General features: G+C 34.5%; 1 protein-coding gene across 4 annotated transcripts in view; it reads left to right on the forward strand.

Moving 5' to 3' along the window:
* The window catches only part of CSNK1G3 (casein kinase 1 gamma 3), a 129,114-nt gene that overhangs the window by 31,247 nt on the left and 72,758 nt on the right, over positions 1-25,109 (forward strand). For all 4 annotated transcript variants that reach the window (XM_082652114.1, XM_082652116.1, XM_082652115.1 and 1 more), the window contains exons 2-3: positions 6,978-7,403; positions 15,852-15,892. In XM_082652114.1, the coding sequence (XP_082508240.1) occupies positions 7,226-7,403; positions 15,852-15,892 (219 nt within the window). In that variant the 5' untranslated portion in view covers positions 6,978-7,225. The remainder of the gene's footprint in view (positions 1-6,977; positions 7,404-15,851; positions 15,893-25,109) is intronic.

Consider the following 25,109-nt stretch of genomic DNA (forward strand, 5'->3'; position numbering starts at 1 on the left):
AAAACAAACAAACAGACTTACAAATACTGCTATACATAAATATATGCATGCACAGGCATTACTAAAAAGGTCTGGGCCATACAAAACAAATTGAAAGTAATGTTTACCTCTGAGTAGAGCAAGCGGAATGAGGGACAAGGGGTATGGGCATCTCAAGGGTATTTTTCTTTGTATTATTTGAATTCTTATAACATGTAGAATGTATTTTGGATATTTGGTAAACAAAAAGCTATATATTGAAAATAACATGAAACATTGCAAATGGGAAATTACCTCCTTCTAAATAGAAAAAGTGTAGAAGGGCCCTTTTAAAGAAAACCGTCTAAAACAAAATATGTATATGTTTATTAACTTTAAAAAACTGTAGTGTTTTCAGGTGAGTTTTATGATAAAGTTATAATAGGGAAAAAACTTAGAGATACAGCTTTGATTTATTTTTGGTGTGGGTTGTTCCTAAAAATCATGTTTTGAAGCATCATCTACGTATAATATAAAACATAGATTTTTAGTGTAGTTTGAAGAGTTTAGACAAATGTATACACCTGTGTAATCCCCTCCCAATCAAGATATAGAACATTCCTTTCCCACCATAAAGTTCCCTTATGCCACTTTCCAAACTTCCCACCACCCTAGGCAACACCTGATCTGATTTCTGTCACCACAGCTTATTTTTGTGGATTCTGGAACTTCATATAACAAGAGTCATATAATATGTACTCATTTGTGCCTGACTTACCTCAATCTCATATCTGAGAGATTGATCCATGTTGTTACATGTATCAGCAGTTCTTTCCTTTTTATTTACTGAGTAGTATTCCATTGAATGAATATATCAGTTTATATATCTATTCTCCTGTTACTAGACATTAGGATTGTTTCCAGTTTTTGGCTGTTATGAATAAGCTGCTATAAATACTGGTGTACAAATCTTTCTCTAAACATATGTTTTCAGTTCTCTTGAGTAAATACCTAAGGGTGGTGTTGTTAGGTCATAGGATAGGTATATATTTTAATTACAATAAACTATCAAACTTTTCCCCAAAGTTGTACTATTTTATATTTCCATCAGGAATTGCAAATTCTATGTATTCCTCATTCTTGCCTGGAGTTTTCTTTGTTGAGAGGTTTTTGACTACTGATTCAGTATCCTTACTTGCTATTGTTCTGTTGAGATTTTTCTTTTTTTTTTTTCTTTAATGATTCCCACAGATTCCCTCAGTGATCCTGATGAGGCGAGACCTGAGTGGGCCTCCCAGGAAGCATCCTGCCATACCTGGGGAGCTGGATGTCCATCTTGGACTCTTGTTTTCCCGCTGGAGAAACCATAGGCTTGGGGGGTCCTGTAGGTGTAGTGCTGTGCCAGGCTTGGGGGAGGGACAGTGTGGTCAGAGTGTAGCCACTCCTCTTACCCTTCTCTGTCTCTCTGGTCCAGGAGGGTGCTTTAGCCTTACCCCCGGGTTCTGGGATTTTTTTTTTAGTGTTGTTGGTGGATAGTTGCTAGTTGGTCTTCTTGTGAGGGGGACTGAAGTTGGGAATGACCTGTGTTGCTCTCTTGATGACGTCACCCTATAAGGTTTTCTGCACACACAGTCATGATGTCTCTGAATAACAACAGCTTTGCCTTTTCCTTTCCAGTTTTCATGCCTTTTGCATCTTTTCTTGCCTTATTGTACAGGCTAGTTCTTCTGTACAATGTTGAATAGAAGATCTGAGAGCAAACATTCTTGTGTTTTCTCCTAGTCTTGGTGAAGAGTTCAGTGTTTCACCATTTAAGTGTGATATTGTCTGTAGCTTTTCTTGTAGGAAAAACCCTTTTGTTAGGTTTAAGTTTGATTCTCTTTCTGGATTACTGAGAGGTTTTAATCATTAACAGGTTGAATTTTGTCAAATGTATTTTCTTGTCTGTTGAGATATTTTCTTTTCCTACTAATTTGGTGAATTTATTTCAAATATTAAGTCTTACATTTCTAGTATTAAACCCTGTTTGATTATTATTTATTAAATTTTTTTATATATTTGCTTATATTTTGTGAAGAACTTTTTTATCTATTCTTATGAGAAACACTGGTCTAATTTTCTTTGCTTCAAGTGTTAGTCAGGCTTTTTTTCAGAGTTCTGCTGATCTCACAAAGTAAATTGACAAGTATTCCTTATTCTTGTTTTTTCTGAAAGAGTTTTTGTAAGAATAGTATTATTTTTTTCCTTAAATATTTGATAGATTCACCAGTGATACTGTCTTTATGGGAAGATTTTTTTTTAAAGAAATTCAATTTAGATTCAGAACTATTGATATTTTCTGTTTCATCTTGTATCCCTATGTTGTTTCATCTTGTATCCCTATGTTGGATTTTTCAAAGAATTTTTAAAATTTCATCTAAGTTATCAAATTTATTGTCATAAAGTTGCTCATAATAGTTCTTTATTCTTATAGTATTTATAAGATCTTTAGTAATATCCCTCCTTTCATTCTTGTTATTGGTTATTTGTATATTTTCCCTTTTTATTCTTGATCATTTTTACTAGGCAATACCAATTTTATTGACTGTTTTCAAAGAGGTAAACTTTGGCTTTATTTTCTCTATTGTATTGATTTTGCTCCCTGGATAATTTCTTTAGATCTCCTTTCAGGTTTGTTGACACCTTCTGCTTTATCCAGTCTACTTTTGAACGTATCCAATGATGTTTTTCATTTCAGATATGATCCTTTTTATTCTAGCGTTTCTGTTGTTTGTTTGTTTTGTTTCTTTGATATTCTCCTAGTTATCTGCCGAGAATTCCAATGTTTTCACTTGTTAAGACTATGTTTTCATGTAAGCCTATGGAATATTAAGAATAGTGCTATTAAAGTACTTCCTCAAGTTATGTCTAATTTTTCTAACATTGTAAGGAGAAAACCTAGATCATTGATTAAATACTTCTTTTCTAATATAGGCATTTAAAGCTTCTAATTTTCTTCTGAGCATTGCTTGAGTTGCAACCTACAAAATTTAATGTGTTATATTTCCTTATTATTCTGTGAAAAATTTTTTCTAGTTTCCCATCTGACTTATTTTTCAACTCATGAGTTACTTAAAAGTGTGTTTAAATTTCAAATATTTGGGGATTTTCTAGATATCATATAATTATTGTTTCCTTATCTAATTCTGTTTTGATCAGAGAGTATACTCTAATGTTTGAGTTATTTGAGACTTAAATAATGACAGCATATGATCTTTCTTGATGAACATTGAAAGGGAATATTATTCTTCAGTTTTGGATATTGTATTTTATAAATGTCAGTTAGTTCAGGGTAATCAATGGTATTATTTAGATCTCCTCTGTCAGTATACATACTGATATTTTTGTCTTCTACTTTAACAGTTATTGAAACAACAGTGTGTTAACATTTCAACTATGATTGTCTTTTTCAAACAATCATTTCAAACAAATCATTGTTTTTTAAAGTCTGCTTCATTTTGCTCATTTTTATGTCATTTTTATGATTTTTATGTCTTTCTGTTGAATTGATATTTTTGTTATTATGAAGTGGACCTCTGTATCTTTGGAGATACTCCCTTGTTTTGGTGTTTACTTTGTATGATAATATAGTCTCTCAAGCTTATTTTACTTGCTGTTTGCATAGTATCTCTTTTTCTATTATTCTTCCTTTTTTTAAAAAATAAATTTATTTTATTTTTGGCTGCACTGGGTCTTCGTTGCAGTGTGCAGGTTTTCTCTAGTTGTGGTGAGCGGGGACTATTCTTTGTTGCACTGCGCGGACTTCTCATTGTGGTGGCTTCTCGTTGCAGAGCACGGGCTCTAGGTGTGTGGGCTTCAGTTGTTGTGGTGCACGGGCTCAGTAGTTGTGGCACAGGGGCTTAGTTGCTCCGTGGCATGTGGGACCTTTCCAGACCAGGCCTCGAACCCATGTCCTCTGCATTGGCAGGAGGATTCCTAACCGCTGCGCCACCAGGAAAGCCCTCTTTTTCTATTCTTTCACTTTCAGTCTATCTGTGTCTTTGTATTTAAAGTTGTTTCTTAGAGACAGCATATAGTTGGATCTTGATTTTTTAATACAGCCTTTTGCCTTTTATTAGGAAAACATGATCCATTTTCATTACATGTGTGTTTTTAAGTCTATTCTCTTGCTGTTTTCCTTTTTGTCTCATATCTCTTATTTCTCTTCTTTTGTTTTAATCAAATGTTTGTCATTCTACTTTATTTCTTGTGTTAACTTTTTAGATATTTATGTTGTAATTAATTTTTAGTATTTGTCTAGGTATCACAATATGCATTTTTAACTTAACATGGGCTTCTTAAAATTAATACTGAACCACTTCATTCTTAACAAATATAAGAATCTTAAAATAATATAATTCCATTTACCACCTGCCCCTGCCATTTCTCTTGTTATACACATATTTTATTTCCACATATGTTATAAGTGACACTAAGAAATTATTTGTGCTTTAAAGAGTAATTTATCTTTTAAGGAAATGAATACACATGCATTTCCCATTTCTAGTGTTCCTCATTTCTTCTTGAAGTTTCAGATTTCTGTCTGGTATCATGTGATTTAATTAAGCCTAATGCACTATTTAAAAAGTATTTCTTGTTGTGCAAGTGTGCTGGTGACTAATTAGCTTCCTTCATCTGAAAATGGCTTTCTTTCACTTTCAGTTTTAAAGACTAATTTTTATTGGATGTCATGTTCTGGGTTGAGAGTTCTTTTCCTCCTTTCATCGCTTTGAACGTATTCTCCCATTTTCTTTTGGGTCTCCATTGTTTCTGATAAGAAGTTAGAAGTTCACCTGTATGTCGTGTAGTTTTTCTCTGTCTGCTTTCAAGATTTTCCCTTTATTTTGGGGTTTTGGCACTTTGATGTACCTGGGTTTAATTTGCTTTGTACCTATCCTTTATGGGATTGCTGAGTTTCCTCATTTTGTAGGTTAGTGTTTTTCAGTAAATTTGGGAAATTTTCAACCACTATTTCTTCAAATATTTTTTTCTGCTCCAGTCTCTTTCTTTAATGTAATAGGACTTCAACAGCTATTTAGTAATTTTGAAGTCCTGTCTTCTAATATCAATATCAGGGTCATCTTGGAGTCTGTTTCCTTTGATGGCTTTGTTTCCTGTCTGCATGTCACATTTACTGCTCATTTTCATGTGTGGACATTATGAATTCACCATTGTTGAAAGTCTGGTTTTGGGTTTTTTTTCCTCTGTTTTAAGTGTGTCAAGTTTCATTCTGGAATGTAGTTAGTGTAATTGGAGGTATTCTTAATCCTATCTAGGCTTGGTTTTAGGCTTTAGTTGGGCCAGTGTGTAGTAGTCCTTACTCTAGGGTATGGTCCTTACTCTAAAGACTTGGTCTTTCTGGTATTTCAGCTAAATTCTGGGATATTAATGAGATTCCTCCACCATGACTAAATAGGAACTTTAAGATATTCTAGCATTGCACAGCCTTTAGTATCTCCATTCTTTATTTAACCCCATAGTAGCCTTTGTCTGCTAGCCTAGCTTCTGCCCTGTCACCTCCTATCCCTAAAACTGTACAATTGCCTCACCTTCAGTACTGTGAGGTCCTGCAAGTTCTACTAGCTTCAACAGTCCCAAACTCTGATCTATGATCACTGAGCCTGAGCCTCCATTTCCCTGTGCTGTAGTCAGAAAATTGTCCCTAGCTGGAGATCTTGGGTGAAGGTGGAAATCACCTTCTGTGTTTCTGTTTTCTCTTACACTGCCTATTATCCAGTGCCTGAAAACAGGTGCTTCATATGTTTTGTCCAGTTTCATAATTATTTATAGCAAGAGGGGAAGTTCAGTATCAGTTACTCTATTATAGCTGGAAAGAGAGCAAACAGTATATGTAAAAATGATTCGATTTTACTTATACCAAACAGATGCTTATAGTTTCATTTGCAATATTGAGTATGGCAAATATAATAAGAAACTTTATAAATAGATTAGGTGTTAGGAATAATTGCATATTTGGTGGGTTGCTAAAAGCTGATGAGAAAATACTATTTATTTCAACCCTTGTTATGATTGCTCCATTCCCATATATAGTTATAGATAATATATACTTAATGGGTAATAAATATTTGAATAAATGAAGATCAAATGAGAATGTATATTTGAAAAGCCTTTGAAAATTATGAAGTGTATGAATATGTGGAAGATATTTTTATTAAGATCTTTTACTAATTTGCAAAATGTATTCTCTCTTTCTGCTTTAATTTAAATTGAAAATCTTATATTGACTTACTGGAATTCTTTGAGTATTTTTTTTTTTAATTGACATGATTCTAAGTTGGAAGGACTTGGTTAGTGAATGTATATTGGCTTATGAAACACTCAATACATTTTTTCTTTTAAACAGTGATTTTATTTATTTTTATTTTTTCTTTATTTTTAGCCATGTTGGGTCTTAGTTGTGGCATGCGAGATCTTTCGTTGTGACACGGGCTCTTCGTTGTGGTGCGCAGGCCTCTCTCTAGTTGCGGCGTGTGGGTTTTCTCTCTCCAGTTGTGGTGCACCGGCTCCAGAGCGCGTGGGCTCTGTAGTTTGCGGCATATGGGCTCTCTTGTTGAGGCGTGTGAGCTGAGTAGTTGTGGCACGTGGGCTTAGTTGCCCCACAGCATGTAGGATCTTAGTTCCCCAACCAGGGATTGAACCCGCGTCCCCTGCGTTGGAGGGCGGAGTCTTTACCCCTGGACCACCGGGGAAGTCCCTCTCAATACATTTTTGTTACTTTTATTTATTTTTAAGAAGTAACCAAATCACTGATTTCTTTGTTTGGTTTTGTTTTTGTGATCCCTTTGGTATTAAAGTATAGGAATAAAGGGTAATGATTAAGAGGCTACTGAGGTTAGATTTCAGTGGGCATCAACAAATAGTGATAGTCCATTGCCTAAACTTTGGTTATGTTATTAATTTCCCAAACATATGTTTTTTGATTCTCTAAGTTGACTGATTTTCTTTTCTTACTATTCTAGGTCACTATCAATATCAGCTCACATCATTGAAAAGATAATTTTGAAGACATGTTTTGCTGAAAAGAAAACTGAGAAAAATTTTACGAATGGGATGAACACGCATCAGTTAATTGACTACCTACTGCAATTTGAATGTTAACATTACCCACCTGGTACAGTTACCTAGTGATGTACCTGTTCTCACGATACCCTATTTCAGTGTGGTCGTCTTGATTAAAGAATTCAAAGTGGAGTACCGCAAACTTGATATGGATAATAAAAAGAAAGACAAGGACAAATCAGATGATAGAATGGCACGACCTAGTGGTCGGTCAGGACACAACACTCGAGGAACTGGTTCTTCATCCTCTGGAGTTTTAATGGTTGGACCTAACTTTAGAGTCGGAAAAAAAATTGGATGTGGGAATTTTGGAGAATTACGATTAGGTAAGACTATTTTATTTATTCCATAAAGTTGGGAGCATTTTTTAAAATGAAAGATACTTTTTAATGAAGTGATTTAGTTACTTGTTTAGTTGTTTGTTGTGGTAATTTTAAAGAATATAGATATTAGGAATTTCTAATATACTTCTATTTTCATTTGTCAGTAATTCCCTAGTATAACAATGTCTGTTTACTTGAGATAAACCATCCAGAATATGAGAAAAAAGAAAAAGTAAATTAAAAAGCCCCAAGAGGCTGAAATAGATACCAGGAAAGCCTTTGCAATGTATTTTTTAGGAATGATATTTAGGCTACCTTTTCTGCTTTGAAAACATTTAGTAACTGGTTACTTTAGGAGGATATGTATGGCTTAAAATCAAGGTAATATGCTGAAACTGCATCAAAAATCAGTGAAATTTACAGTGTTGTAATCTATTCTCCCCTTCCCCCAAGTATATCCAGGGTAGTTTAGGAATCTATATTCTTAATAAGGGACACAAAGTACTGACTCAGTTTATTCTTATAATCAGGTAAGTTTGGGAAACACTGGTCTAATTTAAACCTCCTAACTACATTTAAGGCATTTGAAACTCAGTGAGGGAAGGTTTCTTGACAAATGTCATACAGCAATTTAAGATGGACTCGCGATCCAAATCTACATTTTTAACTCCTAGTGCAATAAAGATATGGCTATCTTCACTGAAGAGAAACAAGAAGGAGGGTAGCACAGTTTTATGGGAGTCAGTACTGAGGTACCCTGAGGGCTCTTTGGTCAATGCAAGAGTGTAAACTTCGGAAATAAAAAGAAAAAACTTGGCTTCACAATTTTCATTAGATTCAACCCTGGTGTTAGAAATATAAGCAATTGTATGTTCATCTACTCGACTACTTCTCCTTTTTCATTGTGTAAAACACTCTAATTTGTAGTTATTCCTTCATTTTATTACTGTTTTATGTAGCTAGTGTACATTAAATCTTTGAATGAAGCAAGGCAATAAAAGGCAACGACATATTTTGTACATTGCTGTTAAATGATGTGTCTGACAGACTCTTCTGCGTTTTAGAAGGGACGCAAATATTTGAAAGGGTGAATGTTCTACATTTTATTTTTTGAAGGATATTGAATTAGATATTTTGAAATTCTTAAATTGTTTCTGATTTTGGCATTAGAAAAAAACCCAGGTTATTTACTTATCCAACCTTGAACTATTATACATCCATCTATCCATTCAAAATTTATTGCATGTCTACAGTATTATCTATGAGGCATGATTAGGCACTGATGATACACTAGAAAAATATAAAATTTGTCTCTGCCATTATGGAATATATAAGTCATTTAACTATGTGGGGCTTCAAATTTCTCAACTTTAAAATGGGATTATTTCCACTTCCTAAATTATTGTGAAGATTAAATTTAGATAATAGTATAAAAGGACCAGCACTATACTTGCCTGTTTTAGGAAAACAATGATTGTTCTGCTCCATTAAAAAGATATCAAGATATTTGTTTTTAATTAAAATTATAGCATGTTATATTTATTTAAATTTATTTATATAAATTAGTTTTATGGCTATATATTTTGTCGTATATAAATATTTGTACTTCACCTGTCACTCTGTCTCTCTTTGTGTATATGACTATAGTACCGTAGTACTTCGGCATTTTTTATTCAAAATTGGTTTCATGTAATTTATTTCAAAATAGCTACATATATATACATCTGTGTATGTGCATGTATGTATATATGTGTGTGTGTATGTGTGTGTATACACACAAAACAATCTAGTGGCGCATTTTAACTAGGGCAATATGAGAAACCGTATGTACCCATATATACTGAAACTATATATGCTATGTACTGAAAAAACAGCAAAATAACCCTTTCTTTTGCAGTCTGTGAATGAGCAGGAATAGGCATAAGATGACTTACTAGTCCATCCATCCATCCATCCATCCATCATCTATTTATCTATCTCTCTGTACCTGATCTATCTATGGGTTTTAATTATATATTTGTGTACATCTATTTATTTAAATGTATTATCTATACATGTAACTGTGTTTTATGTGTACTTATGATACATGTAACATATACACTTGAAGAACTAATTTAATCATATTTTTCTCTCTTGATAGACTACTAAATAAAGGGACGTTTTATTCCTTTTTCTAAAGGTCCCAAGTGATTTCTCTGTACAGAAAAAGTTGTGATAAGTATCATTCTTTCTGTACCTGGATAAGCATGCTAATGTTAAAAACTGGTTTGAATTCTTAAGGTGCTTTCTTTAAAACCATGTTAATAAACATTTGATTTCTGGCACTGAAATTTTTGTGCTTAGTATTGGGTAAAAAAGAATATAAGGTTACAGGTAAGGGATTTTCAACGAAGATGCTATTAGCACCTTGGGCTGGACAGTTTTTTTGTTGTTGTTGTTGTTGAGGACTGTCCAGTGTACTGCATGGTGTTTAGAACTTCAGACTTCTTGGGCACTAAATAGGAGTTGCGTCTCCACATGCAACCCCAAATGCCCTTCCCCCAACCTCCACTGCCATTTCTAAATGCCCCAAGGAGAGACACTATTACCCTCTGTTGAAAGTACAGAAAAAAAAAGAAAGTTGGACATAAAAATTGAACTTGAGATTAAAAAAAAATAGTTGAACTTTTGAAATAATCTAAAATTAAGTAAATGTATTTACTGTCATTTTATCTGTATTTTTAATTGTAAAATGATGAATTGATATATTTTTGGTTTTATTTTATCTTTGTATTGTGGTAAGGCTTGCATCCTGCTGCATGTTAGATGTAGTTCTAGCTTAGACGATCAACCAAAACCCCTAGAAATGTTTTTAACAGGCACTGAATGAGATAAAACAAAGCTAGGTAAAATGTGGGGTTATACTGTATATATTTTTTATTTTCCCATGATGCTTTAACATCTTAAAAAAACCTTTCTGGTCAACCATATTTCAATTAAAAAAAACAGAAACAAAAACCTGAGGTGAGACCTCTTACTGCAGATGTGTTCCAGAATATATGGAGTATCTTTCTGCTTTACAGTTCAGCCAACATAACATTGCTTTAATAATAAAAACAAAAAAACCTCAAAACCTTTCTAGCTGTGGAGAGACTGCTCCTCTACAGGCTAGCCAGTTCTTAAAGATAGCAAAGGACTCAACTGGGAGCATGCCTTGATGCAAACTAAACAATCCAGAGCCATACCTCCTCTCTGGCCCATACACTCCAGAAGGCAGTTTTCCTCTTCCTTAACTCATCCCATAGCCAAGTACAAGACAACTAGAGACTGCCCACCAAAGGCTAACAGAATTATTCAAATTACCCAGTCCTAAGCTGTTTACCCTGCCCCGCCTTGCCTTTCCTGCAGAAACACCCATAAAGGCCTTGGCCTAAGCTCTTCCCTTGCTCCTGTCTTCTACCACCTAACCAAAACATGATGCTTCTTCTGTGACCCCCTTTCTAGGACCTGGAGTATAATAAACTTTGTTTTCCTGAGCTTCTTCTGTGTCCCCTCTTGTGGCTAAACCTGACTGACCATGACGTAAAGGAACACAGAACAAGGGTGTTATATATTTGTCTGTGAATTCCCATTATCTGAAATAGGATATTGTAAATTTTGATATAATTAAGTAGACCACAGGAGTTTTTATAACTTCTTTTATTTTTGTTTTTTCTCCTCTTGTTCCTGTATAGCTTATAACTCTTCTTAATTTATTGTTTATATTTAAGAATTGTTTTGTTGAAAATTCTGCAGGCCTTACAGTATATATCAAGTAAATATACAGATTTGAGTGGATTCATCATTTTTATAAATGTTTATTGATTTTTTACTTTTACTAATTCAAGCTTCAAACTTATCTGAAAAATGTAATAATAAGGAATAGACTATGATGCTATAACAAAGAGATCCTAGAATATAGTGGTGTTAGGCAAAATCGTTTCTTTCTTTTTCACGTAACACAGACCAGAAGGACAGCACCCAGAGCTGCAGGGTGTCTCCGCATGCTCAATATGTGGCTTCAGTCTCTCTTCCAGCCAGCCAGCAAGAAGAAGAAAAAGGGCCAGAAGAGCACATGTTCATTCTTGGAAGTGGGGAGTGACATACCTTAACATCGACTCATATCCAGAACTTGATCACGTGGTCGCACCAAGCTGAAAAAGAGGCTAGAAATTTAGTCGAGCTGGACAACCATTTTAAAACTCGGGCATTCTATTATTAGGGAAGGGGCACAAGTATATTTTGGTTAATTAGTAATCCCTGATATAAACATATATTTAGTTTCTGTAGAACATAGTTTTATAACAGTGACCACCCAAATGCCACAAAATTGGTAAAACCATCTTTTCAAGTTCAGTGTGGCACAAAGCTCTGTTGGAAATGTCGTTTGAAATTGGATTTAAAACATCAGTTAGCTGGAACCAGTCTACTTGGAGCCTTCTCTTAACTGCATTCCCTCTATACATATACTCCCTCTCTTTTGCTCGTATTTTACCCACAAACACATATTCTGTGCATTGTTAGTTCATATGTATAACAAATATCGATTAAAAGCCAATTATTTAAGGCTATGCCTATGCAAGGTGACAAAAATGCATTGGTAGTGTTGTTCAACCTATGTTCATCTTTATAAATATAACCCTCAAAGTTCAGCAAAATGTCTAATGTTCAAAAAAAGGTGACACTTTTAGGATTTTGTACTTTCTGCTGTGACTTAAAAGTAGACATTTGAACATGTAAATGCCAACAAAAACAGTACTTTTAGAAGTATATGGTTTATTTTGATTCTGTGGAATTTGTGTTTAACCTAACTTCTTGTCCTATGAATATTTTTCCCTGTGCGCTTGTGAATAAATATCATATACAGGATAATTATGAAAAGATGATAATGTCTTGAGGAAATATAAATTCCATATTTAAACTCAAAACACAATTGTTCCTTTGTTAGATACCAGTTTCTCAAGATTAAGTTTTTCATTGTACCATTAAATTATTCACCTCAAGCTTACTAGAGGAAGACTACAATTTTATACATAACGCATTCTTGAAAATATATATGAAGGCACATCTAAATGCTGAACTTATTGGCTAAAAATATGGTATGTTTTCTAAAATTTTTTTATATTTATGGGCTCAGTGAGTACCTCACTATAGCTGAGCATTCACCACTTTGGGTCCTCCTGTTGAACTCCATCTTTGTGATAAGTGTGACAGGTTTATGAGACTCATGCTATTTAGCATTAGAATGAATGCTTTTTTTCCCACTCATCTTTATAAAATAAGGACAAAACTCAGAAAAGCATTATAATATTTATATGAACAAACACTGCTGTACAGTGGTGGCAACAGTTCTAGGTATTTTCGCCATAAGTCTTTGCTGCAAGCAGTTTTACTGTTTGGCCATACAACTCATTGGCCATAAGGCAGTTTTGCTGTAAGGGGTGAAATAACTGATTGACGATTTGGTTTCAATGCTGTAATAGATAAAATAACTGGTTGACATTTTGGTTTGACAGTTTGGTTTCGACTGGTTGACAGTTTGCTTTCACTTCTCCACTGATGCAGTGCTTTCATTTTTTTTTTTTTTTTTTTTGTGGTACGCGGGCCTCTCACTGCTGTGGCCTCTCCCGTTGCGGAGCACGGGCTCCGGACGCACAGGCTCAGCGGCCATGGCTCACGGGCCCAGCCGTTCCGCGGCACGTGGGATCTTCCCGGACCGGGGCACGAACCCGTGTCCCCTGCATCGGCAGGCGGACTCTCAACCACTGTGCCACCAGGGAAGCCCAGTGCTTTCATTTTTAATTTTTATTTTATATTGGAGTATACTTGATTTACAGTGTTATGTTTCAGGTGTACAGCAATATGATTTAGTTATATGTATATCTATTCTTTTTCAGATTCTTTTCCCATATAGGTTATTACAGAGTATTGAGTAGAGTTCCCTGTGCTATACAGTAGGTCCTTGTTGATTATCTATTTTATATATAGTAGTGTGTCTATCCCAACCTCCTAACCTCCTTATATTTTTATTTTATTTAAATCTTAGGCCTCATAATGGTCTAAATAGCGACGAGTAGCATGGTGGTCTTAAAATAGTGAATAAAACAACTACATATATTGACTTGATAGAAAATAAAATGATAAGAAAACTTACTAGAGGTATGACATAAGAGAGTGAAAAGCCAGATTGCATACAGTACTAGAAAATGAGAACATCACTTTGCAGATCCTTCAGTGAACACAGTCATCCCTGCCACACCTCAAACCAAAAGCTTACCAAGCTATAGCAAATATAAAGAAGCAGCTAGTAACTCACAACAGTCATCCAGAGCATTAATTGTCAATTCTTTGGCTAATCTAGATACAACAGCTTGCGCTCTAATGCTGTCTTTATCAGATTTATCATGCAATATTAGAAGTTGGAGGCAAAAGAAGAATCAAGCTCTTCCTATCCCCCATAAAGAAATGGTTACGTGATTCCTGATGAGTGTAAGTTTCTTGAAAATGGTGAAAATTTTTGCTGTTTGATAGTGGAGAACATTATGGAGACAGAACTTTTGTATTTGGTACAGAATCTGGCTTAGATGATTTGGTAAAACATAAAGACTGGTCATGTGATGGAACATTTAAATGTAGTCTAGAGATTTACTACCAGTTATATAGGTTACATATATTGATAATAAATAGGAGCATCCCTCGATTGTTCATTTTATTTCCAGGGATATCTGTGGAGACTTAGAGTTAGTTTTTTTATGTTGTAGAGAACTTAGGTCCAACATGAGATTCTGAATCTGTAATGATTGACTTTGACAAAGGAAGTATCACCTTTTCTCAGATATACCATAATACAGCTATAATCATGAATCTATACACGTTTTAAATGTATTCAGATATTTTTTGTATTTTCATTTTGACAGTAGAATCTTTAAAATATTTTATTACTAGTTTTTCATGTGTCATTGTGTCCTTTTTAATGTTCATTTTAAATTTTATTTTCATTTTAATTTCATATAAAATTTTCACATTTTTATCAAAATATAATTTTCAATTTTTCCATCAAAATTGCCTCATGGGCAATTAGCTGTGCTGCGAAACTGCTTGTGGCAAAGATTCTTATGGTGAAAATACTGCTCACTGTGGCAGCATATCCAAGACTGAAATTTTGTCTAGAAGTTTTACTGCCATTTATTAGCTGTTGTATAAAATGAAGTTAGGTGTATTATGTTGGAAAAATCACATGTGTGAAAGTTGATGATTACCTATTTTGTGTTAAGTCGCCAGTGTGACCAGGGCCAGTTACTATCACAGTTAAAAACAACAACGATCAGTGTTCTGTTTTTCTTACTATAAAAATAGTACATGCTTATTGAAAGAATACTGGAAATCCAGAAATCAAATATTGTTCTATTTTTTATTCTTTGAACTGTACTTGTAAAGAAGCACATTAATTTCTGTATCAGATTTTCTTCATATACTTAATTCTCCATAGTATTTTACTTGAACTACAGATGTTGACCCCTTAGAATTTTCTAGATTATTTTCAACTTGCTGGTGCCAATAATTACTGTAATTCATTTGAATTCTTTACATATTAATTATATTAAATCTTTATTCTGATTTGTCTTTCACTTGTTCTTTGTATATAATAGTTTTTTTCAACTTACAGAAGTTTAAAATATTTTAAGCTATCAAATCTGTATAAAATCTTCTGATCTTTTAATCTTTTTCCATTTATTTTTAATGCTCAAAAAGGCTTCTGTATACTGGCCTGATAAATATTTTTTCTTGTTTTATGGCTTATATCTAACTCTTAAAATACCTGGAATTTAATTTGCTTATAAGGCAAGTTCTTAATAACCCTTCTTCCCCTCAGAGTAATCAACTAGTTTGTCAAAGCCAATTATTGAATAATACTTTTAAAGTTTTATTTTAAAGGTATTCCACATTTTTTTCTATATGTTTGATCTATTTACTAGATTACATATGAGCCCTATTAAGATCACATCCCGTAATAATGAAGGATTTAAAATGAGGTGGTGATCGAGAAAGGAATTTTGTACTCCAATTTCTACATAGGGTTCTAGTTTTGAAATTTAGTTTAGCATGTGTTTGCCTACTGATTACTTTGTAAATTGTATGCAGTATTCCAACAAAATAAGAATTTTTCTTTTTTTTAAATAAATGGTCTAAAGTATTTATTAGTATTACTTTCTACTCTGAATCTAGGTGAAATACTGAATGTGTTATGGAGTTGACCATAAATTTAAATATTTCCTTGTTATTGAGACTTCTGCTAAATAGTTGGAAGCAAAAACCTATGTTTCATTTAAATGTGTTATGTGCTTCCCCTGACCCCCCAAAGTACAGTTTTACATAATGTATCCTTAAAAATTCATTGCTGGTAGAATCTGACATTTTTCTTTTTTTTTCAAGGGAAAAATTTATACACAAATGAATATGTGGCAATTAAACTGGTAAGTTCATGTTTCTTATTTTTCTTTAATTATTTTCTTATTATTTCTTTAATGATTAAGTTGCATTTTCACTAATTTTTTCTCATATCCTTTTAACTTGAGTGTTTATTGGGAAAGTGGTAAGTGTAACTGACCTTTTGTTATTAAGCTCCTAGCATCTTCATGCCCCTCAAGTGTATGATAATGTATATATAAGATATCTGTGTCTTTGTGTGTTACAAAAACTTAATCCCTTTACTTTGGCAGCATTATAGAACTGAATTTAAAAAATTTTGAATTTAAGGAAGCTGGCATATTGGCATTTTTTATTAGATAAAAGTTAGAATGCAAGATTTTTCTTCCTGATTCAAGCACTTGGACAAAGGTGTCCTTAGTATTCAGGATTACATTATTTGAAAATGTATTTGAGGTACCTTCCAACATCTCTTTTTCTGTTGATGTTTTTATATTTGGTAAAACTTGGCTATTGCTTGACCTTCAAGGATTCAGAAATTCTTGATGTGGGTGGATAGCCAGGCAAGCAAACTCCCCTGGGAATGTTTTGAAGTCCCAGATGTGCCTGGTATGACAGCTATAAGGCAGCTTTTTTTTTTTGAATAGTTGGGATCTGGGAATTTTTGTAAGATATAACTTTCTGCTGGCACATCTGTTCTATCTGGTATGCCAGCCATGTTTCCTTGAGGTTGAGCATGGCTTGGTTTTTCCCAGCCTGCCTGCCAGTCTCAATCTTGTCTCTGCCAATATAACCACTGTTATTAGGGTAATGTGACTTTAATATAGAAGGAGAGACTATTTGAGGAAGAGGCAAGTGGGAGAAATAAAAAAAAAAACGTTGGGGATGAGATAGAAAACTGTGCTACTTAATTTTAAGTATCCTGTGAGTGTAAACCAAGTTTCACTGCAACAAATGCTGTTTACTTTTACTGGGAAATAAAAATGCACAGAAGGGTTGTGGTGCCACCAGGAGAGACTGGCTGGCTGACATGTGAGTTGGCACTGGCATTTACCTGGCATGAGTTCACGTAGGTTTAAGTTCTGGTCCTTGACTTTATGACAGAAAATCTGGTTAGGTTGTCTCATTAAGATTGTCACTGTTAATCAGAAGTGGATTCACAGTATTAATCAATTCATGCAATCAGTCAAGCTCTCAGAGGTGTAAATATTTAGAAAGAGTTAATTTCTAACTTACAGTGAGGTATTTTACTATTATGGGTCCAGAATGCCCACATCAGAATAAATAATATGTTTTCTTTCTGTAGGCTGATATACATAGAATGCTAAGTTAAAATTACAAGGTTCCTTCCTGGGTGTGAAATCAGGACAGGGGGAGTTAGTTTGTGTGAATCACAATAGGGAGGCCCAGGATGCAGGGAATGGGCACTGCTGACTTTTTCTTTGGATTTCTCTCTTTTCCCGTGTTCTAGGCCAGTGGTCTGGGATCTAGATGTTGTACGGTGTTGGGAGTTGGGGTGGCACACAAGGATGGAAGTGTGGCAACACCCATATTCTGTGTTATTGATGGCCCGTAGTGAGTAGCTTCAGATATCTATCAGATATTTAACTGATGTTAGGGCAAATAAACCACTGTGTCAAAATAGGAGCCCCTCTAGGCTGACCTTTACTTGTCCATTTCAGTCATTAACTGGTGACCCTTAGGTCCTGTTATTTTCAGATTTGGAACTTGTTAACCCTGTTGACATCTTTGATGCCTTAGTAAACATGTATTATGTCATCTTTTAGCCTTCTTATATATACACACATAAGTCACTTGTTTTAGTTTACCTTCATGCCATATCGCTATCCCCTTATTTTTCTTCTTTTTTTTTGGTGGGCAGACATTCACAGTGATCAGGACTACATATAAAAATTGTGGTTATTTGGTATTCTTTGGGAGAACTGGGAATATTTTTGGATCCCTTTGTGGTATTTTGAGGTTGAAGTATGGTATAGAGTCATGCTTGCCTCAGATTCATCCAAAAAATATATTGGCAGGGCAGAAAATTTTTCACATAAACTGTTGGACCATGGTTCGGTACTTAGTTTACTAAATATTTGTGTGTGTGTGTGTGTGTGTGTGTGTGTGTGTGTGTATGTATTTTATATATATATAAAGTGTCCTTATATATATTTTTGTATCTTATGTTTGTATCTATTGTCTCTGTTTATAGAAGATAATATAATTTTGTTCAGAACCTGCCTAAAAAGTAACCACTTGAAAATGTTATGTCTGTATACCTTCAGTGCTATCTTATTTTTGTACATTGGTACAAATAAAGGCATTATTTGTTGACAGTGGTGTTCAAAGAGCAAACTTCAGTGACTACTTTTAGCTCTGTTATCTCCTATAAAGGTTTTCACATTTATTTAATGTTACCCTAGTTCATACTGATCGTTTGTTTCAAAGTAATTTGTTAAATTTGACCTCAGCCACCACCCTCATATCTTATTGTTTGTAGTTATATAGTAACCCGTTGTTCATGAATAATGAAAAATTCATCCTGTGGTGAAGTGACTTTTGTTATATGGTGGCACAATAAAATTTTACTGCTAGTAAAGTATTGGAATCAAGTTGAACTGCCTCAACTAAGTTAGATCTGGGTTTCTGTTTTTACCTAGGGAATATTAGTGATTGAATAAGTTATGTATTTAATTTTACTTGTGATTGCCTGAGTGGGCATCTTTTATTATATCTTATGGTTATTTACTTTTATATAGTTAAAACTGAAGAATTCCACTATGTGGAAGGAGCTATTTTAAGTCATATATATGTATATATAAACAAAATGAGAAAGAATATTCTATCCCTCTTTCATAGATGAGGGAACTGAAAAGTACATAAAGATTAAGTAACTTGCCAAAGTCTCTACAACAGCTAGTAAGCAGTGAATTTAGGATTCAAACCCAATACAATTTAGTTTCAGTGCCTATGCTTTTAACTAGAGTTGTACCCTACCATTCTGCCTCTCAAGAACTAAGCTGATTGTTTTCTCTTATAATAATCTTTATGATTATAATTGTTCCACTGGGACTTTACAGGTTCTTTATCTGAAGTCTGTCGTTGGTTCTTTCATTACGATATATCTTAGTATAAATATGTTAGTTATTCTGTTTGGGATTCACATTCCTCTTGAATCTCTGGTTTATCTTTCATCAGTTCTTGCATTTATTTCTTCAGTTATTGCCTCTGCTCACTTTTCTCTCAAGACACTTATCAAATGCATATTAGACCTTTACATTATATTGTCCAGATCTCTAATCTTTTTCCTATTTCTATTTTTCCTCCTTCATAATGCATTCTGTATACTTTATATAGATGCAGTCTACAAAATTTTCTCATTCTTTAGACATTTTTCTATCTCCCAATTTCCAAATTCTCTTTTCTGTTGTGTTAATGTGCTGGTAGATTAGTTTTAAATTTTGTTGTTGTAGTTGTTTGTACTTCTTGAAGTTTTGTTGGTTTTGTTTAAATTTTGTTACCTTGCTGTACTTTCCTGTTGAATCTTGTTCAATTTTCCTGTGTTATTACTCTGTTATAGTTTTGTTTCCTGCAAATATTTTCACACATTTATTATTTCTTATATGTTAAATCTATTTTGTTTCTGTTTATGTTCTGTGTGTGTGTGTGTGTGTGTGTGTGTGTGTGTGTGTGTGTGTGTGTGACTGTAAAAATCTCAAAAACATATGTTGAAGGAAAAAAGCCAGACACATACATATAAAACATACATTGTATAATGTCATTTGTATGAAATCCAACAACGGACAAAACAAATCCAAAGGTGATAGAAGTCCAAAAGTGATTATCTCTGAGAGAAGGGTGATGGAAATGCTCTAAACTTTAGAGGCTAAAGGTTTTTTGAGATGGTGGTTGCAGGGATATATACAATTTACAAAGCTCATGGGCCTAATACTTAGGAACTGTGTGTTTTATTGTAAGCTGTACTCCAGCTAAAAATTAAAAAAATATATATTGTTGCTACTATCAGAATTTTCCTATCTCTGTCTCTGTTCTTTCTTACTTTTCTGTAATTTCTTACTTTTCTTTACATTAGAAATATATAGTTTAGAGGTGAATTCCTGGAAACAGGAGAAATAGAATCAGGGCCACCATTCTAGTCATGAATGTTCACAGTATACTCTTCTTCAGGGTCAAAGAGTCAAACACAGATTTCCCTAATGCTTGATCTAATAGCCACTTAACCTTGTGTACATTTATGGCATTAATTTATTTTACGCTGCGCTTAAAGTTGACTATCTGGATTTAACCTTAGGGAGACAAAGATGACTAATAGATTATTACATTATAGAAGAGTTGAGAGTCCCTCCCATCAGGAAAGCTGCACAAGCCTCCATGATAGCCTCATCCACCAGAGGACAGACAGCAGAAGCAAGAAGAATTACAATCTTGCAGCGTGTGGAACAAAAACCACATTCACAGAAGGATAGACAAGATGAAAAGGCAGGGGACTATGTACGAGATGAAGGAACAAGATAAACCCCCAGAAAAACAACTAAATGAAGTGGAGATAGGCAGCCTTCCAGAAAAAGAATTCAGAATAATGATAGTGAAGATGATCCAGGACCTCGGAAAAAGAATGGAGGCAAAGATCGAGAAGATGCAAGAAATGTTTAAAAAACACCTAGAAGAATTAAAGAACCAACAAACAGAGGTGAACAATACAATAACTGAAATGAAAACTACACTAGAAGGAATCAATAGCAGAATAACTGAGGCAGAAGAACGGATAAGTGACCTGGAAGACAGAATGGTGGAATTCACTGCTGAGGAACAGAATAAAGAAAAAAGAATGAAAAGAAATAAAGACAGCCTAAGAGACCTCTGGGACAACATTAAACGCAACAACATTCACACTACAGGGGTCCCAGAGAGAGAAGAGAGAGAGAAAGGACCCGAGAAAATATTTGAAGAGATTATAGTCGAAAATTTCCCTAACATGGGAAAGGAAATAGCCACCCATGTCCAGGAACTGCAGAGTCCCATACAAGATAAATCCAAGGAGAAACACAGCGAGACACATAGTAATCAAATTGGCAAAAATTAAAGACAAAGAAAAATTATTGAAAGCAGCAAGGGAAAAACAACAAATAACATACAAGGGAACTTCCATAAAGTTAACAGCTGATTTCTCAGCAGAAACTGTACAAACCAGAAGGGAGTGGCATGATATACTTAAAGTGATGAAAGGGAAGAACCTACAACCAAGACTACCCGGCAAGGAGCTCATTCAGATTCGATGGAGAAATCAAAAGCTTTACAGACAAGCAAAAGCTAAAGAATTCAGCACCTCCAAACCAGCTCTACAACAAATTCTAAAGAAACTTCTGTAAGTGGGAAACACAAGGGAAGAAAAGAACCTACAAAAACAAACCCAAAACAATTAAGAAAATGGTCACAGGAACATACATATCGATAATTACCTTAAACATGAATGGCTTAAATGCTCCAACCAAAAGAAACAGGCTTGCTGAATGGATACAAAAACAAGACCCATATATATGCTGTCTACAAGAGACCCACTTCAGACCTAGGGACACATACAGACTGAAAGTGAGGGGATGGATAAAGATATTCCATGCAAATGGAAATCAAAAGAAAGCTGGAATAGCAATACTCATATCAGATAAAATAGACTTCAAAATAAAGAATGTTACAAGAGACAAGGAAGGACACTTCATAATGATCAAGGGATCAATCCAAGAAGAAGATATAACAATTATAAATATATATGCACCCAACATTGGAGCACCTCAACGCATAAGGCAACTGCTAACAGCTGTAAAAGAGGAAATCGACAGTAACACAATATTAGTGGGGGACTTTAACACCTCACTTACACCAATGGACAGATCCTCCAAAATGAAAATAAATAAGGAAACAGAGCTTTAAATGACACAATAGACCAGATAGAGTTAATTGATATTTATAGGACATTCCATCCAAAAACAGCAGATTACACTTTCTTCTCAAGTGCGCAAGGAACATTCTCCAGGATAGATCACATCTTGGGTCACAAATCAAACCTCAGTAAATATAAGAAAATTGAAATCATATCAAGCATCTTTTCTGACCACAGAGCTATGAGATTAGAAATCAGTTACAGGGGAAAAAACGCAAAAAACACAAACACATGGAGACTAAACACTACGTTACTAAATAACCAAGCAGTCACTGAAGAAGTCAAAGAGGAAATCAAACAATACCTCAAGACAAATGACAATGAAAACATGACAATCCAAAACCTATGGGATGCAGCAAAAGCAGTTCTAAGAAGGAAGTCTATAGCTATACAAGCCTACCTCAAGAAACAAGAAACATCTCAAATAAATAATCTAACCTTACACCTAAAGGAACTAGAGAGAGAAGAACAAACAAAACCCAAAGTTAGCAGAAGGAAAGAAATCATAAAGATCAGAGCAGAAATAAATGAAATAGAAACAAAGGAAACAATAGCAAAGGTCAATAAAAGTAAAAGCTGGTTCTTTGAGAAGATAAACAAAATTGATAAACCATTAGCCAGACTCATCAAGAAAAAGAGGGAGAGGACTCAAATCAATAAAATTAGAAATGACAAAGGAGAAGTGACACCAGACACCACAGAAATACAAAGCATCCTAAGAGACTACTACAAGGAACTCTATGCCAATAAAATGGACAACCTAGAAGAAATGGACAAATTCTGAGAAAGGTATAACCTTCCAAGACTGAACCAGGAAGAAATAGAAAATATGAACAGACCAATCACAAGTAATGAAATTGAAACTGTGATTAAAAATCTTCCAACAAACAAAAGTCCAGGACCAGATGGCTTCACAGGTGAATTCTATCAAACATTTAGAGAAGAGCTAACACCCATCCTTCTCAAGCTCTTCCAAAACATTTTGGAGGAAGGAACACTCCCAAACTCATTCTATGAGGCCACCATCACCCTGATACCAAAACCAGACAAAGATACTACAAAAAAAGAAAATTAGCGACCAATATCACTGATGAATATAGATGCAAAAATCCTCAGCAAAATACTAGCAAACAGAATCCAACAGCACATTAAAAGCATCATACACCATGATCAAGTGGGATTTATCCCAGGGGTGCAAGGATTCTTCAGTATATGCAAATCAATCAACGTGATACACCATATTAACAAATTGAAGAATAAAAACCATATGATCATCTCAATAGATGCAGAGAAAGCTTTTGACAAAATTCAACAGCCGTTTATGATAAAAACTCCAGAAAGTGGGCATAGAGGGAACGTACTTCAACTAATAAAGGCCATATATGACAGACCCACAGCAAACATCATTCTCAGTGGTGAAGAACTGAAAGCATTTCCTCTAAGATCAGGAACAAGAAAAGGATGTCCACTCTTGCCACTATTATTCAACATAGTTTTGGAAGTCCTAGCCTCAGCAGTCAGAGAAGAAAAAGAAATAAAAAGAATACAAATCAGAAAAGAAGAAGTAAAACTGTCACTGTTTGCAGATGACACGATACTATACATAGAGAATCCTAAAGATGCCACCAGGAAACAAGCTAATCAATGAATTTGGTAAAGTTGCTGGATACAAAATTAACGCACAGAAATCTCTTGCATTCCTATACACTAATGATGAAAAATCTGAAAGAGGAATTAAGGAAACACTCCCATTTACTATTGCAACAAAAAGGATAAAATACCTAGGATTAAACCTACCTAGGGAGACAAAAGGCCTGTATGCAGAAAACTCTAAGACACTGATGAAAGAAATTAAAGATGATACCAACAGGTGGAGAGATATATACCATGTTCTTGGATTGGATGAATCAATATTGTGAAAATGACTATACTACCCAAAGCAATCTACAGATTCAATGCAATCCCTGTCAAATTACCAATGGCATTTTTTATGGAACTAGAACAAAAAATCTTAAAATTTGTATGGAGACACAAAAGACCCCGAATAGCTAAAGCAGTCTTGAGGGAAAAAAACGGAGCTGGAGGAATCAGACTCCCTGACTTCAGACTATACAACAAATATACAGTAATAAGGCAATATGGTACTGGCAGAAAAACAGGAACATAGATCAATGGAACAGGTAGAAAGCCCAGAGGTAAACGCACGCAACTATGGTCAACTAATCTATGACAAAGGAGGCAAGGATATACAATGAAGAAAAGACAGTCTCTTCAGTAAGTGGTGCTGGGGAAACTGGACAGCTACGTGTAAAAGAATGAAATTAGAACACTCCCTAACACCATACACAAAAATAAACTCAAAATGGATTTGAGACCTAAATGTAAGTCCGGACGCTACTAAAGTCTTAGAGGAAACCATAGGAAGAACACTCTTTGACATAGATCACAGCAAGATCTTTTTTGATCCACCTTCTAGAGTAATGGAAATACAAACAAAAATAAACAAATGGGACCTAATGAAACTTAAAAGCTTTTGCACAGCAAAGGAAGCCATAAACAAGACGAAAAGACAACCCTAAGAATGGGAGAAAATATTTGCAAACGAATCAATGGACAAAGGATTAATCTCCGAAATATATAAACGGCTCATGCAGCTCAATATTAAAAAAACAAACAACCCAATCCAAAAATGGGCAGAAGACCTAAGCAGACATTTCTCCAAAGAAGACATACAGATGGCCAAGAAGCACATGAAAAGCTGCTCAACATCACTAATTATTAGAGAAATGCAAATCAAAACTACAAAACTACAATTCAAATCACACCAGTTAGAATGAACTTCATCTGAAAATCTACAAACGACAAATGCTGGAGAGCATGTGGAGAAAAGGGAACCCTCTTGCACTGTTGGTGGGAATGTAAATTGATACAGCCACTATGGAGAACAGTATGGAGGTTCCTTAAAAAGTAAAAATAGAATTTCCATATGATCCAGCAATCCCACTACTGGGCATATACCCTGAGAAAACCATAATTCAAAAAGAGTCATGTACCAAAATGTTCATTGCAGCTCTATTTACCAGGACATGTAAGCAACCTAAGCGTCCATCAAAAGAAGATGTGACACATATATACAATGGAATATTACTCAGCCATAAAAAGGAACGAAACTGAGTTATTTGTAGTGAGGTGGATGGACCTAGAGACTGTCATACAGAGTGAAGTGAGTCAGAAAGAGAAAAACAAATAACCGTATGCTAACACATATATATGGAATCTAAATTTAAAAAGAAAAAGAAAAT

This window comes from Grampus griseus, assembly GCF_964374135.1.
Source record: "Grampus griseus genome assembly, chromosome: 3".
Classification (NCBI taxonomy): domain Eukaryota; kingdom Metazoa; phylum Chordata; class Mammalia; order Artiodactyla; family Delphinidae; genus Grampus; species Grampus griseus.